Source organism: Lucilia sericata, unplaced genomic scaffold (assembly GCF_015586225.1).
Source record: "Lucilia sericata isolate MDLA Ls3-8-SP2 unplaced genomic scaffold, ASM1558622v1 Contig001119F_arrow, whole genome shotgun sequence".
In the NCBI taxonomy this organism is placed as follows: domain Eukaryota; kingdom Metazoa; phylum Arthropoda; class Insecta; order Diptera; family Calliphoridae; genus Lucilia; species Lucilia sericata.
This window is the reverse complement of record NW_023995091.1, coordinates 17,788-35,052: the sequence shown is the minus strand read 5'-3', so window position 1 is coordinate 35,052 and position 17,265 is coordinate 17,788. Positions and strand designations below refer to the sequence as shown.

Genomic DNA, 17,265 nt, shown 5'->3' with positions numbered 1-17,265 from the left:
AAAATGAATTATTTTTGAAAGAAAAGAAGGGATAAAGCAAAATATGAAAAAACATAAATAATGGCCGTTTTTACACTATACTATGAATTGTTTACAATGGAAATTAGTGTTACCAGATGGTGTATTTAACATTTTCTAACTAACGTTATTATTTATGCTTTTTAAATACTTTATGGGAAAATTTTGGGACTATTTTATTAATATGTATTATTAATATAAAATAAAGATAATTCGGTTTTTATTTCCTATAAGTTAAAAAATTTGTTATTCACATTTTTAATATTTTCCATTCAAATCTAATAAGAATATTTGTTTTGTTTCCTTTACCCCTTAAAACATATTTTCTTATGGGAAATCAATAAAATTCCAAATATTGATATAAAATTAAATTCAAATTGTAAATGTTACTTTATATTCACGCACAAGCTCTAAATTCTAATGATATTTTTAATTATGTATAAGAATACTGAATAATTTTATTTTATTGAACACAATAGCAGAATGGAATGGGTTTTCAACTTGTAAATGCCACTATATATTTAGGCACAGTGGAGCAGAATCAAAGTATTTTAGAAATAAATCTGCTATATCTAAATTGCTAGACTGATGAGGATAAAATTTGACATGGTCCTAGGATTGTTAAATCTCTACGGAGAACACTTTGGTATACAAATGTAAAAATATCAACTTTGGCACGTATGTTCTTTAATCTCAAAGCTGAAATCAGAAAGCGGAAAGCAGTTTTGGAAACCTATTAATTTGGAAACATATTAATTGCCAAACCGAGAGAAATGTGTATCCTACGGGATCAAAAATGTATTTTCCTTCGATAAAAAAAACCGCATAATACTTTTCGAAATTTTTCGACTTTTTAAAATTTTTTCCGACTTTTCTCCCGATTTTTTTTTTCGACTTTTATTTGCAAAATCGATTCTTCGACTTTTTTCTTATAAGATAGTCGACTTTTTGTTAGGTCAAAAAAGTCGACTTTATGACTTTGTTAGGACAAAATAGTCGACTTAGACTTTTTCCGACAAAAAGTCGATTCTTCGATTATTTTAAAGTCGATTCATAGAACCTTATTTTCTTATGGTTCTTTAGTTAAAACAAAAAGTCGACTTTTCGACATTTTTAAAAATCGATTTTCTGCGATTTATAAAAAGTCGACTTTTCGACTCTACTCGTTTAATGAAATGTCGACTTTTCCAATTTTTTTTATTTCCAAAACCGATTCTTTGGCCTTTTTCCTACAAGATAGTCGAATTTTCGACTTTGCTAAGACAAAAAAAAATTGACTTCAGACAAAAAGTCGATTCTTCGATTATTTTAAAGTCAATTTATAGAATTATTCTATAACTTTTGCGGAAAAAGTCGAAGTCGACATTTGTCCTACTAAAGTCGATAAATCGACTACATATGTATGTATATTGTAAGAAATAAGTCAAAGAATCGATTTTACAAATAAAAGTCACAAAAACTGGAAAAAAAAATATATATTCGAAAGCATTGTAAATAAAAGTCGAATTAGTCGGAAAAATCGACCTCGAACAATGGAAATATGTCGGAAAAAGGTGAAAGAAGACGATAATCATAGATAATGTTCGTAAAAAGTAGTTATTAATAACTTCTATTCTATTTCTATCTATGGCGGCCCTATCACTGTACTCTTACTTTATGTGGTAACGTTCCAGTTTTTAGTTAGTTAGTTTGAAAGGAGGATGTATATACATCAAATCCGAAGAAATACACCTAGGCCTCTATCGGGCCTGTTGTGCGCTCCTTAACCAGTGCCTCAGGTGGGAATCGAACCCACCACCTACGGTCTACCAGACTAGAACACTAACCTACCGGAGGCCACTTCCAGTTTTTAACAAATTATAATGCGTCGCTCGGTTTTTTTTATTTTGGTTTGTCGACAATAGCTCCAATTGTAATCAGGCAGTAAAATCTAAAACTAGAAAAGTCTATTTAAATCCCTCTATATAGGGTTCTATAGTTGAAACGAAAAGTCGACTTTTCGACTTTTTTCATTTAGTTAAAAGTCGACTTTTCGACTTTTTGCATTTTATGAAAAGTCGATTTTTCGACTTTTCGACTTTTTTCATTTAATTAAAAGTCGACTTTAGACTTTTCGACTATAAGTATTTTATAAATAGTCGACTTTTCGACTTTTTCCGACTTTTCGACTTTTTTCGACATTTTTCGACTTTTTCCGACTTTTTGATTTTTTCTACTCTTTTGACTATTTTCGACTTCTTTCAACTTTTTTTTGACTTTTTTTGAGTTTTTCCGACTTTTTAAAATTTTCGACTATTTTTGACTTGTTTCTAAAATTTTCGAGTTTTCGACTTTTTCCGACTTTTTTTGACTTTTCGACTTTTCACGACTTTTTTCGACTTTCTTCGACTTTTTTCGGCTTTATTCGACTTATCGACTTTTTTCGATTTTCAGACTTTTCGACTTTTTTCGACTTTTATTAACAAAGTCGACTTTTGGACTTTTTTCACAGACGATAGTCGAGTTATCGACTTTTTTGGAACGAAATAGTCGACTTCGACTTTTTTCGACAACCCTACCTCTATATATGTTATTCATTTAAATTGCTTCCGTATTTTCAAAGGAAATTGTTTTACTTTTATTAGCAACATTGGTTAAAAAAGTAAACAATGTACGACCAAAGCCGTTCTTACACTACAAATTTTCACACATGATAATTGAAAGCTTAACAACACAAAACTGCCCTATCTATCATACACTGCATTACCGCACCACTATCTTGACAAACAACTAGGTAACTCTACACAATTTCTGCACACATAAACGAATAACCGATTAATAAAAATACCCATTTTCATACATCGCTGTTGTAAACAAAAAAATCCCATTATGTATGTCAAAAAAATGAGTAATTTTTTATTGTCAACTCACATGCTGCTGCTGCTGATTTTTACTCTCAACTTCTCAAATACAAATAGAATATTTGTTGGAAAAATTAAAAGAAAAAAAAAGAATATCATAAATATAGCAGCAATTCGTCGTAATTATTTCGACTTCGTATGCAGATAATCGTCGTCGTTGTCGTAGTAGTTTTTGTGAAAAAGAAGAGGTTGAATGTGTGTAATAAAAATAAGTGCCGCCCGTCAGAAGAAAATTTTTTATCAAAGAAAATTTAAGAAATTAAAAATAATTGTTTAAATTGTTAACAATTTGCACATTTAGCAAAAGAAAAACTTGTTTTAACGTTAGTAAAACGGGAATTCGTATAAAATGAGTTCAATTATTGTGCTGGATTCGTCCGATGAGGATGAGGTAAAAATATATTAAAAATTGGAAAAAAATTTAAGAAAATGAATGAAAAAAAAGAGGAAAAAAAGTTTAATATGTGTGTGTTTAATTTGTGGTGGTATAGGTGATTTAAAACTAAAAAAATAAAACGATTACTTATTTTTATGTCTCTGTTCAAGTCAAAGCAAACCGTGGAGAGTAATTGACAGCTTTAGTGATGTGTAAATTATGAAAAAAAAGATTGAATGTAAACACAAGTGTTGATATGTTGTGAAATAACCAGCAAAAGGAAATGAAAACAAAACAAATTTTGAAGTAAACATAAACAATAATATATTAACTAAATAAAATTAAAAACAAATTATTTAATTAATAAGATTTTCTATATATAAAAACAATTTTATAAAAAAAATTTACACGATTACTTTATCTAGTCTGCAAAACAGAAAAAAAGCTAAAATTTCCACATCACTAATAACTGACGCTCTTACTCTCTTCTTATTGTTTGTGCGCTCTTTTTCTTAATGGCAAATGGTTTTTGTTGTTGTATAGAAGTCTCCAAAAAACCAAAAATTAAATAAAAACAAAACATGTAAAAATCTTGTTTTCTTAGTGTTTGTCGCCATGGATGTGTGCGCTATGCATTTCTATACATATATCTAACACACACATGCAAAAGGGGGGGGGGGCTTTTTTTTCGTCTTTTTTGCAGTATTTGCCTTTTATATATTGTTGTTAATTACTCTTTTGAGTTTGTTGTACAGTTTACACCAAAAAATTGTGATTGAATAACACGCAATTAGTTTTAATAGACATCGGTTAGGTTGTATCTAGACCAAGTTGTATAGTAGTACATTGTTATTTTGCTGTGCTGAGGAGACTATAGAAACTCTCCACTTAATTAACAGTGCTCTGTTATTTTATGAATTCCCGCGTTTTATTTTATTTTCTTTTTGCTTGACAATTAACATTATAACATTTTGGTTTTTGATAGCGGAAATGTTAAACGAGACATTTTCTTTACATATTATTAACAGGTTGTCTTATTAGAGTTAATTTTTTGTTTATGTAAAACATAGTAAATGTAAAGTGTGAAGAGTGGAAAAGGGAATGAAATGCAATTGATATAATTGATAAAAAAAAAATGTGGGAAAATATTTAAAACGTTTACATTCGTACACAATGAATGAAAACATTTCTATTAAAACTTTTAAATTGGCGCTATTTTTTAATCTTAACAAGGCACAGTGGTTATAGGAATACAAAAAGTGAAAAAAATTAGCAATGTTTCTATCATCAACTATTTGATCCGGTGAAGTGTAAAGGACACGGTGGCGATTAAGTTGTCGAACCAAGCATTAACCTTAAAAGAGTTTAGCAAAGTTTCAGAGAATTTATCATAAGATAGATAGATCGTAGATAGATAGATAGATAGATAGATAGATAGATATAGATAGATAGATAGATAGATAGATAGATAGATAGATAGATAGCTAGATCGATAGATAGATAGATAGATAGATAGATAGATAGTAGATAGATAGATAGATAGAGATAGATAGGATAGCTAGATAATGCTCGCTCGCTCGCGCTGATGCTCGCTCGCTCGCTCGCTAGCTCGCTCGCTCTCTCGCTCCTCGCTCTGGCCGCTGGCTCGCTCGCTCGCTCTCCTCGCTCGCTCGCTTCGCCTGCTCGCTCGCTAGATAGATCGCTAGATGCAGACAGACAGATAGATAGATAGATAGTATAGATAGATAATAGATCGATAGATAGATAGATCGATAGATCTGATCGCTCGCTCGCTCGCTCGCTCTCCATAGCTAGCTCGATCGCTAGCTCGCTCGCTAGCTCGCTCGCTCGCTCGCTCGCTAGCTCGCTCGCTCGTCGCTCGCTCGCTCGCTGCTCGCTCGCTCGCTCGATCGCTCGATCGCTCGCTCGCTCGCTCGCTCGCTCGCTCTCCTTCGTCGCTCGCTCGCTCGCTCGCTCCTCCTCGCTCGCTCGCTCGCTCGCTCGCTCGCTCGCTCGCTCGCTCGCTCGCTCTCTCGCTCGCTCGCTCGCTCTCTCGCTCGCTCGCTCGCTCGCTCGCTCGCTCGCCTCGCTCGCTCGCTCGCCTCGCTCTCGCCTCGCTCGCTCGCCTCGCTCGCTCTCTCGCCTCGCTCGCTCGCTCGCTCGCTAGCTCGCTCGCTCGCTCGCTCGCTCGCTCGCTCTCGTCGCTCGCTCGCTCGCTCGCTCGCGCTCGCTCGCTCTCTCGCTCGCTCGCTCGCTCGCTCTCGCTCGCTCTCGTCCTCTTTTCCCGCTTTTTGTCTTTCCTTTTCCCTCCTTTTCCTTTTTCTCCCCCCTTTCCGCGTCCTCCCCCCCGTCCCTGTCCCGTCAACCCCCCTACGGGCCCCGCTCTTCTGTCCCCCCTTCTTCCGTCCTCCCCCCCCCCCCTGCTCCCCCTCTCTCTCCCCGTGGCCTCCCCTCCCACCACGTCTTAGTCCGACGACATCACAGCCTGGCGGTAAAGGTGTAAATATGCAATCTTTAAATACCACATCATTGGCAGCATCATTTCTTGCTTTAAATAGCATTATCAATGATGAACGCCAAACACCAACACCACCAACCAACAAGGGTATAGCTGCATTGGGTGGGAATCAAAGGAAAAGAAAAACTCCCACACCACCACAAACTATGCAACGTTTGAGTGCTAAAAATTATGCAGCATTAGCAAACCAATCGCCAGCTAAGGCAGCCACCACACTTGCTCCTTTACCGCCCATAATGCCCATGATAACAGGAGTACATTCAATGGCTGCCGCGGGAGCCACACCACCCTTACAACTAATGGCCACACCGCCTCATAATTTGGGAGCCTTTATGGGTTTAAATGAACAGCTAATGATAAATCCCCATTTAATACCCACAGGCTTACCGCCCAATACCACCATCACCGCTCATCCAAATCCTAATCAGAATAATATTAACAATAATTTTAAAATACATTTACCCTTCAATAAACCCAGTAGCACTACTACGCCATCACCTGTCGCTTCGCCCTCACCTGCCGCTGCACCCAAAACACCTTCGCCCCAACTAACACCTTCACCGCAGCCGGGGCGTATGGATAAAACGTCACGTAGAATTAAGCCCACTACTCTACTAAAGTCCACAGATGAAAGTTGGCAAAGACACAAACAGAACGATAAACAACTAACACAAAGAACACCCATTTCACTCACAAATGATGTGGTCATTGAAATGTTGCCACCTGCCACCACAGAATCACCCAAATCTATATCAGCCTCCTCGTCCCGGCATCACACACCCATGACTTCGCCTACAACACCAAAATCTCAAAAATCACCCGATGTCATTATGCTGACAACACCCACCGATCATAATGCTGGCAATGATTGTGACACTGTTTTGGATTTGACCCATTCACCGGACAAAGTTAAAAGTAACAAACCTTTAGAAATTGTCGATTTGGTTAATACACCCGAACAACAAAAACAGCAAATCAATGGAGAAGCTAATAAGGCAAAACCAGATAAAAAACCCGATAAACCGCCGCCACCACCACCAAAACCTCCGCTAGAACCGGAATATGAAGAACTTATAAAGGCTTGCCGTGAGGCTGATCCCTCCAAAGATATGGAAAAGTTAATCAAAACGAAATTGTTAAAATACTACTATGAAGTACACGGTGATTTTGTTAAATCGAAAAGTTTTCGTAAAAGTATACGCAAGGTTGTGGAAAGCATAAAAGCTAAACCGGATTTGGTTTACTATAATCTTAAAACAATTGTGGAAGAGTTAAAGGTGCGACGTAAGGCCAGAGTGGTGGAGGAAGCATCAGCGGCAGCAGCCTCAGCCGAATCATCTAACACAGCAGCTAACAATAATAATAATAATACTAATGCAGTAAGTCCCTCAGCAACAGCAGAAAATGTTGAAAAAACTACAACGACTATTAGTGACGCGAATGTTCCTGCCAGCTCCTCAACCTCCAATACATCCTCTACAGCGGTCGAGATTTCAGCCACTGCCACCACATCGACCGGCAATAAAAAATTAGATGAACAAATTAAAAAATTGAATAAAGCCCTTTATGTTTTAACCAAACGTATTGAGGTTTTAGAACAGGCTGAAGTTGATTGGGATGATGATGATTCCAGCTTTCTACAAGTAGAACGTTTTAAGAAAAGAGCTTGCCAGGTAAATTAACTCTTAACCTTACATTTAATTCCCATCTCATTTATTTTTTTCTTTTTCTAGATCTATGAGAAGATTTGTGATCTTACGGGCGAAAGTAAAAATGCCCATCGTTTAGTTAAGAAACCTATAAAATTCAATGAAACACGTATACCACAGTTTAATAAGACTCTACAGGCGTTTATCAATCGCACAAAGGAATTTCCGGATTATTATGATGTATTGCGTATGCTGGAACATTGTAATCGTACCTATAGTTTGGGTTTAGTTAACTTTGAAATGAAAAATATAGGTGAGGTGATATTGAAGAAAAAAAGTCAATAATGAAATTATAGTCGACTATGGTCGACCATTAGATATTCTACACCGGAGTTTCAAGAGAAGAACTAAGTCAGTTTTAGTTTAGTTCTGATTGGTGGTTCAGTTCTAGTTCAATTCTAATTCAGCTCTAATTCAGTTCTAGTTCAGTTCTAGTTATATTTTTAGTTCAGTTCTAGTTCAATTCTAATTCAGTTCTAGTTCAGTTCTAGTTCAGTTCAGTTCTAGTTAGGTTCTAGTTCAGTTCTAGTTCAGTTCTAGTTCAGTTCTAGTACAGTTTTAATTCAGTTCTACTTCAGTTAAAATTCAGTTCTACTTCAGATCCAGTTCAATTATAGGTCAGTTCTATTTCAATTCTATTTCAGTTCTATTTCAATTCTATTTCAGTTCTATTTCAATTCTATTTCAGTTCTAGTTCAGTTCTAGTTCAGTTTTATTTCAGTTCTAGTTCAGTTCTAATTCAGTTCTAGTTCAGTTCTACTTCAATTATAGGTCAGTTCTATTTCAGTTCTAGTTCAGTTCTAGTTCAGTTCTAGTACAGTTTTAATTCAGTTCTACTTCAGTTAAAATTCAGTTCTACTTCAGATCCAGTTCAATTATAGGTCAGTTCTATTTCAATTCTATTTCAGTTCTATTTCAATTCTATTTCAGTTCTATTTCAATTCTATTTCAGTTCTAGTTCAGTTTTATTTCAGTTCTAATTCAGTTCTAGTTCAGTTCTACTTCAATTATAGGTCAGTTCTATTTCAGTTCTACTTCAGTTCTAGTTCTATTTCAGTTTTATTTCAGTTCTAGTTCAGTTCTAGTTCAGTTCTAGTTCAGTTCTAGTTCAGTTCTAGTTCAGTTCTAGTTCAGTTCTAGTTCAGTTCTAGTTCAGTTCTGGTTCAGTTCTAGTTCAGTTCTAGTTTAGTTCTAGTTTAGTTCTAATTTAGTTCTAGTTCAGTTCTACTTCAATTATAGGTCTGTTCTATTTCAGTTCTAGTTCTATTTAAGTTCAAGTTCAGTTGTAGTTCAGTTCTAGTTCAATTCTAGTTCAGTTCTAGTTCAGTTCTAGTTCAGTTCTAGTTCAGTTCTAGTTCAGTTCTAGTTCAGTTCTAGTTCAGTTCTAGTTCAGTTCTAGTTCAGTTCTGGTTCAGTTCTAGTTCAGTTCTAGTTTAGTTCTAATTTAGTTCTAGTTCAGTTCTACTTCAATTATAGGTCTGTTCTATTTCAGTTCTAGTTCTATTTAAGTTCAAGTTCAGTTGTAGTTCAGTTCTAGTTCAATTCTAGTTCAGTTCTAGTTCAGTTCTAGTTCAGTTCTAGTTCAGTTCTAGTTCAGTTCTAGTTCAGTTCTAGTTCAGTTCTAGTTCAGTTCTGGTTCAGTTCTAGTTCAGTTCTAGTTTAGTTCTAATTTAGTTCTAGTTCAGTTCTACTTCAATTATAGGTCTGTTCTATTTCAGTTCTAGTTCTATTTAAGTTCAAGTTCAGTTGTAGTTCAGTTCTAGTTCAATTCTAGTTCAGTTCTAGTTCAGTTCTAGTTCAGTTCTAGTTCAGTTCTAATTCAGATCTAGTTCAGTTCTAGTTCAGTTCTAGTTCAGTTCTAGTTCAGTTCTAGTTCAGTTCTAATTCAGTTCTAGTTCAGTTCTAGTTCAGTTCTAGTTCATTTCTAGTTCATTTCTAGTTCATTTCTAGTTCAGTTCTGGTTCAGTTCTAGTTCAGTTCTAGATATATTTCTAGTTCAGTTCTAGTTCAGTTCTAGTTCAGTTCTAGTTCAGTTCTAGTTCAGTTTTAGTTCAGTTCTAGTTCTATTTCAGTTCTAGTTCAGTTCCAGTTCAATTCTAGTTCAGTTCTATTTCAGTTCTAGTTCAGTTCTAGTTCAGTTCTAGTTCAGTTCTAGTTCAGTTCTAGTTCAGTTCTAGTTCAGTTCTAGTTCAGTTCTAGTTCAGTTCTAGTTCAGTTCTAGTTCAGTTCTAGTTCAGTTCTAGTTCAGTTCTAGTTCAGTTCTAGTTCAGTTCTAGTTCAGTTCTAGTTCAGTTCTAGTTCATTTCTAGTTCAGTTCTAGTTCAGTTCTAGTTCAATTATAGGTCAGTTCTAGTTCAGTTCTACTTTAGTTCTACTTTAGTTCTAGTTCTATTTCATTTCCAGTTCATTTCCAGTTCATTTCCAGTTCAGTTCTAGTTCAGTTCTAGTTCAGTTCTATTTCAGTTCTAGTTCAGTTCTAGTTCAGTTCTAGTTCAGTTCTAGTTCAGTTCTAGTTCAGTTCTAGTTCAGTTCTAGTTCAGTTCTAGTTCAGTTCTAGTTCAGTTCTAGTTCAGTTCTAGTTCAGTTCTAGTTCAGTTCTAGTTCAGTTCTAGTTCAGTTCTAGTTCAGTTCTAGTTCAGTTCTAGTTCAGTTCTAGTTCAGTTCTAGTTCAGTTCTAGTTCAGTTCTAGTTCAGTTCTAATTCAGTTCTAGTTCAGTTCTAGTTCAGTTCTAGTTCAGTTCTAATTCAGTTCTAGTTCAGTTCTACTTCAATTATAGGTCAGTTCTATTTCAGTTCTACTTCAGTTCTACTTCAGTTCTAGTTCAGTTTTATTTCAGTTCTAGTTCAGTTCTAATTCAGTTCTAGTTCAGTTCTAGTTCAGTTCTAGTTCAGTTCTAGTTCAGTTCTAGTTCAGTTCTAGTTCAGTTCTAGTTCAGTTCTAGTTCAGTTCTAGTTCAGTTCTAGTTCAGTTCTAGTTCAGTTTTAGTTAAGTTCTAGTACAGTTCTAGTTAAGTTCTTATTCAGTTCTATTTCATTTCTAGTTAAGTTCTAGCTCATTAGTTTGAAAACTCATAACACCCTGGTGTAGGCTATAATAAAGAAAAATCTTAATCCTTTCTAATTTATCTAAGTATTTATATCCTTCTTGTGTTTTTCTAAATTACTTCTCACAGCTGAAGATGCGTTCATTAAAGTAGGCAAACTATTGCAATCACGACGTAAAGCCGATCTCTACGAAACTGTCACTCACTATGCGGGTGATGGTGCAGATCCAGCCAAAACTGATCCGACTTTGGCGGCAAAATTAAATGAAAATCTTAAAAATCACAAGAAAATCAATGATATCTTAGAGAAGTTTGCACGCAAACAAGATATGCCCGAAGTCGAGGAGGAAGAAGAAAAGGCTGAAACAGCAGAAGATACTAAAGTAGAGGAGTCGGCTAAAGCAGAAGTTAAAATGGAAACTGAAACGGCGGAAGTAAATACAAATGCTAATGAAAGCTTAAATAAGGAGGATAAAAAACAAGGAGAGGAAGAGAAACAAGTTTTACTAAAGTCTGAGGAATGTAAAAAAGAAACGGAAACTGTTGGACTAGTTAAAATGCTGGTTAATGAAGAAGGGGAGGAGGAAGAGGATGATGAAGAAGAAGACGACGATGAGGAGGAGGAAGATGATGAAGATAATCTAGATGAACAAGTAGAAACTTTAGCTAATGGTGATGTCAGTGATAATGAATCAGACAACGAAATGGAAAACGTAAATAATAAAAACAAAGAAAATGTCTCAAAAGATTCTAAAAAACTCAATGAAAGTCTGGTTAGTGTTAATGATAGTATAGAAATTTTGGAAAAATCTGATGATAAATCATTATCAACAGAATGTATAGAAATACCTGATAATTCACAAGATATTTTGCAATTAGATAATACAATGGAAAATTGTATGGATAAGTTAAATGCGAATGAAAACAACAACTCTGCCAGAGATAATTTGTTATTAAATAACAATAATAATGAGTTGTTGGCAGCAGCAAATACAAAGACTGTCATTACTACTAACGCAAGTAAAGAAACATCTCCACTAACATCACCTAAAGCTCCTCCTACTCCTGCCTCTATAATGCCCATAAGAAATGGTAAACTTAGGGAAACACCTACACCCCATCTGCTCAATAACAACAATAATAATAATGCCAGCATTAATTTGGATACAGCTACCGCCACTCTTACGACCACCACTACAACGGCAGATTTAAAAATTGTTCATGTCTCTAGTCTAGAACCCGATACAAATAATATTACAACTACTACAACTGGTGGCAGTAATATTGAGGTTGGTAGTAATTTATGTACAGATTTAACTTCTACAATATCGGCAAATAAATCGTTAGAGGAAATTGTTATATCCGATGAGGAATCATAGTGTTTATTGGATTTAACTATGCACAAACGATGATAATGATGTTGATGATAAAATGTTGAAATAATTTATTTTGGATTTTTTAAAAATTTGAAATTTTCATTTCTGTTTTGTAAATTTTTTTTTTTTTTTTGCCAATTTCAACTATTTTCGGTTGTGGTTTTGTTTGTTGAACGGTGTGTGTGTATGTATGTGTGTGTGGTATATTTTAGGGGGTTTGTGCTAGGAAAACTATTAAATTTTGTTTGGTTTTTTAAACAGAAATTTCGTTGATTTTTTCAAAAATCTTCTGTCACTTCATTTGCAGTAAATTTCACTTAAAAAATAATTCTAGCTAATATGCAACAGTTTGCAAGACTAAAAATCTTATATATGATGTTGCAAATGCATTATTTCAACTAAATAGTGCTTGGACAACAATTCAATCGAAAATTTCACAGTTTGCAAGACTGAAAACCTTGTATTTAATGTTGTAAATACATTATTTCAAGTAAACTATGATTGGAAAACAATTCTAGAAAAAATTTCATAGTTTGCATGACTGAAAATCTTGTATTTAGTGTTGTAAATACATTATTTCAAGTAAACTATGCTTGAAAAACAATTCTAGCAAAAATGCCACAGTTTGCAAGACTAAAAATCTTGTATTAGGTATTGCAAATGCATTATTTCATGTAAATAATGCTTGGAAAACAATTCTAGCAAAAATTTTACAGTTTGCAAGACTAAAAATCTTCTATTTGGTGTTGCAAATGCATTATTTCAAATAAATTTCACTTAAAACACAATTCTAGCAAAAATAACACAGTTTGCAAGACTAAAAATAATGAATATGGTGTTGCAAATATACACTTTCAACTAAACTTCACTTGGTAAAAATTTCCAGCAACATTGCCATAGTTTGCAAGTCTTAAAATTATACGATTATGGTGCTGCAAATATAGTACTTCAAGTAATATTCACTTTGAAAACACTTCTAGCAATAATTCTACAGTTTGCAAGTATAAAAATTTGCATTTGGTGTTGCAAATGTACGCTTTCAATTAAACTTCACTTGCAAAATATTAGTAGGAACATTGCCATAGTTTGCAAGACTAAAAATTATCCGAGATGTGATTTACAGCAATTATGAAATTTGCAAGACTAAAAACTATACGATTATGGTGTTGCAAATATAGTACTTCAAGTAATATTCACTTTGAAAACATTTCTAGCAATAATTCTACAGTTTGTAAGACTAAAAATCTTGCATTTGGTGTTGCAAATGTACGATTTCAATTAAATTTCACTTGCAAAATATTTCTAGGAACCTTGTCATAGTTTGCAAGACTAAAAAATTAACGGAGATGTGATTTACAGCAATGAATGAAATTTGCAAGACTAAAAATCATACGATTATGGTGTTGCAAATATAGCACTTCAAGTAATATTCACTTTGAAAACACTTCTAGCAATAATTCCACAGTTTGCAAGACTAAAAATCTTGTATTTGGTGTTGCAAATACATTATTTCAAGTAAGATTTTCTTCGAAAACAATTCTAGCTAAAATGTCGCAGTTTGCAAGACAATCTTGTATTTGGCATTGCAAATACATTACTTCAAGTAAATTTCTCTTGGAAAATTGTTTTAGCAAAAAATGTCATAGTTTGCAAGACCTTAATAAGTTGTGATTTACTTAACTTAAACTTGTAAGAGTAAAAGGCAAACTACCTTTTCAAACGTGGCAAAAGAGCTGCAGTATTTAACGATTACAACGGGAAGCTGTAATGTACTACAGTTAATGCAATTTGCAAGACTAAATGTTGTTTTCTTGGGTTGTAGATATACTTTTTTGGGTGGAATTATATTGAAAAATAATTCTAACAAAATGGAAACAGTTTACAAGACCTCAATAACATTAAAAAGGGGAAAACTTTCATATTTTGGTGTTGCAAATATACTTTTATGATTGAACTTATGTTGGAAAATAATTCTAGTAAAATTGCAACAGTTTGCAAGACCTCAATAAAAGCAAAATAAATAATTGTAGTAAAAAATGCAATTTGCAAGACTAAATTTTGTTTTCTTTGATTGCAAATATACTTTTTTGATTGAACTTATCTTGGAAAATAATTCTAGTAAAATTGCAACAGTTTGCAAGACCTCAATGACAGCAAAATAACTAATTGTATTAAAAAAAAAGCAATTTGCAAGACTAAATTTTGTTTTCTTTGATTGCAAATATACTTTTATGATTGAACTTATGTTGGAAATTAATTCTAGCAAAATTGCAACAGTTTGCAAGACCTCAATGACAGCAAAATAAACAATCGTAGTAAAAAAATACAATTTGCAAGACTAAATTTTGTTTTCTTTGATTGCAAATATACTTTTATGATTGAACTTATCTTGGAAAATAGTTCTATCTAAAATGCAACAGTTTGCAAGACCTCAATAAAAGCTAAATAATTTCAAAACTTTCATTTTTGGTATTGCAAACATACTTTTTGTATTAAACTTTTGTTACAAAACAATTGTGATGGAAATGCAATAGTTTGCAAGACCTTAACTAAGACAAAAATTGAATTTAGAAAAATTTAAAGAAAATATATTTTTTTTTTTACTTTTTGCTAAAATTTATTTGAAAATTTGAAAATTTTTAAAGAATTTCTTTTATGAAACAAATGAAAAATTATTGCAAAATTAAGCTTTTTTTACAAAATTATTGTTATTTTCTTGTTGATTTATTAATTTTTATATAATTATTTCTTTACATGTTAATTTTCGTATTCGAAATTTTGTGTAATATTTACATATTATTGAAAATTTTGAATCTTAAACAATAAATTGTTTATTTTATTTATTCATTATTACAAAAATTTCTTAATCATGAGGAAAATTGAAAAAATATGATTTAAAAAAATGTTCAAATTCGAAAATTTATATAAAAAAACCATTATTTCCAATAGTTTTCAACTGCGAAACCCCTTTTTTGTTAAAATATAACCAACATCACTCTTATACTGTATACCAGATTTATTAAATTTGTATTTTGTTAATTATTTTATGTTGATTAAAAAAAAAAGAATTAAAAAAAAAATAATGTTTTAATAATTTATATTTGTTTTCTTTTTCTTTAAACTTAATTTAATTATTACTTTCAAGTAATATTTTTAAATTTAAGCTAAAGCTTTGTAAGCTGTATATACATAATAATAATAATAAAAAAATAATTCCTAATTAATCAATAATTACTATTAAGAGAATTTTAAAACGAAAAGAAAAAACACATTTCTAACCTTACGTCCCCCTTAACCCTATGACTTAAATAAGCAATTAGTATTTTTCATTTTTTTGTAATACAGTGTAAATAACAAAAATATTATAAATATAAAAAAAAAACAAAAATTTATATAATGAAAAAAATATATACATTACACTCTCTACAAAGGTCGTTTAAATTTTAAGTCATTTGTGTATTAATTATTAATATTTTATATAATTTTGTGTATAAAAATAAAATTTTATTAAAAATATGTAACGGAACAGTGAAAAAAACAAAACTCTTAAGTCAAAAACCTTAAAAAAATTAATATAAATAAAATTTATATTTTTTAAACATTTCAATTAATGTCAAACTTTAAACAAATTGTAGTTTTATTTAAATTGACAGATTCATTATTGATAGCACTTCTTAACTTTAAGTTAAAATTTCTTTTTTTTATCACAAAATTAGAATTTTTAGTAAAAAATTTAACTTTTTGGGAAAATTTAAATTTTTAATAAAAATTTAAAATTTTTTAATCTTAAAAGAAAATTGTAATTTTTAATGAAAAAAAAAAAGTAATTTTTAGTGAAAATTTTAATTTTTAGTAAACATTTAACATTTAGTCAACATTACCTTTTAGTGAGAATTTAAATTTGTAGAGAAAATTTGAATTTTTAATAAAAAAATTAATTTTAGTAAAATTTAGAATTTTAACATTAAGTCAAGTTAACTTTTTTCTGAGAATTTGAATTTAGTGAAAATTTGCATTATTAGTAAAATTTTGGATTTTTTGTGAAATTTTGGATTTTTTGTGAAAATTTGCATTTTAAGTGAAAATTTTAATTTTTAGTGAAATTTAGTATTTTTAAAGAAATTTTGAATTTTAACATTTTTTTTTTTTGGAGAATTTGAATTTAGTAAAATTTCGGATTTTTAGTGAAAATTTGAATTTTTAGTAAAATTTTGCATTTTTTGTGAAAATTTCAATTTTTGGTGAAATTTTGATATTTTTTTTAAATTTTTAGTAAAAGTTAAAATTTTTATGTGACATTCTATTTTTTTGGTGAAAATTTATTGTTTTGGTGAAATTTTGAATTTTTGGTGAAAATGTTAATTTGGGTTGAGAGCTAGATAGATAGATAGATAGATAGATAGATAGATAGATAGATAGATAGATAGATAGATAGATAGATAGATAGATAGATAGATAGATAGATAGATAGATATATAGATAGATAGATAGATAGATAGATAGATAGATAGATAGATAGATAGATAGATAGATAGATAGATAGATAGATAGATATAGTAGATAGATATATAGATAGATAGATAGATAGATAGATAGATAGATAGATAGATAGATAGATAGATAGATAGATAGAGATAGATAGATAGATAGAGATAGAGAGATAGAGAGATAGAGAGATAGATAGATAGATAGATAGATGATAGATAGATAGATAGATAGATAGATAGATAGATAGATAGGTAGATAGATAGATAGATAGATAGATAGATAGATAGATAGATAGATAGATAGATAGATAGATAGATAGATAGATAGATAGATAGATAGATAGATAGATAGATGATGGATAGATAGATAGATAGATAGATAGATAGATAGATAGATAGATAGATATATATAGATAGATAGATAGATAGATAGATAGATAGATAGATAGATAAATAGATAGATAGATAGATAGATAGATAGATAGATAGATATATAGATAGATAGATGAGATAGATAGATAGATATAGATAGATAGATAGATAGATAGATAGATGATAGATAGATAGATAGATAGATAGATAGATATAGATAGATAGATAGATAGATAGATAGATAGATAGATAGATAGATAGATAGATAGGTAAATAGATAGATAGATAGATAGATAGATAGATAGATAGATAGATAGATAGAGATAGATAGATAGATAGATAGATAGATAGATAGATAGATAGATAGATAGATAGATAGATGGATAGATAGATAAATAAATTAAACTTTTCAAAAACATGAATTATTAAAGATTTGGATCCCGAACACAAACGAACACAACGATG

General features: G+C 31.6%; 1 protein-coding gene across 1 annotated transcript; it reads left to right on the top strand.

The window, feature by feature from the left end:
• Positions 1-5,737: 5,737 nt before the first annotated feature.
• LOC119610103 (daxx-like protein) lies at positions 5,738-15,550 on the top strand. The gene is made up of 3 exons (XM_037965202.1): positions 5,738-7,485; positions 7,546-7,774; positions 10,695-15,550. The coding sequence occupies exons 1-3, from the start codon at positions 5,800-5,802 to the stop codon at positions 11,942-11,944; spliced, it is 3,165 nt and encodes a 1,054-aa protein (XP_037821130.1). The 5' UTR covers positions 5,738-5,799; the 3' UTR covers positions 11,945-15,550.
• Positions 15,551-17,265: the final 1,715 nt, after the last annotated feature.

Coding starts and splice junctions, on each gene's coding strand:
- LOC119610103 (XM_037965202.1), top strand. CDS start 5,800: ATGCAATCTTTAAATACCACATCATTGGCAGCATCATTTCTTGCTTTA. Junction 7,486..7,545: donor TTAAGAAAAGAGCTTGCCAG/GTAAATTAACTC, acceptor TTCTTTTTCTAG/ATCTATGAGAAGATTTGTGA. Junction 7,775..10,694: donor CTTTGAAATGAAAAATATAG/GTGAGGTGATAT, acceptor TACTTCTCACAG/CTGAAGATGCGTTCATTAAA.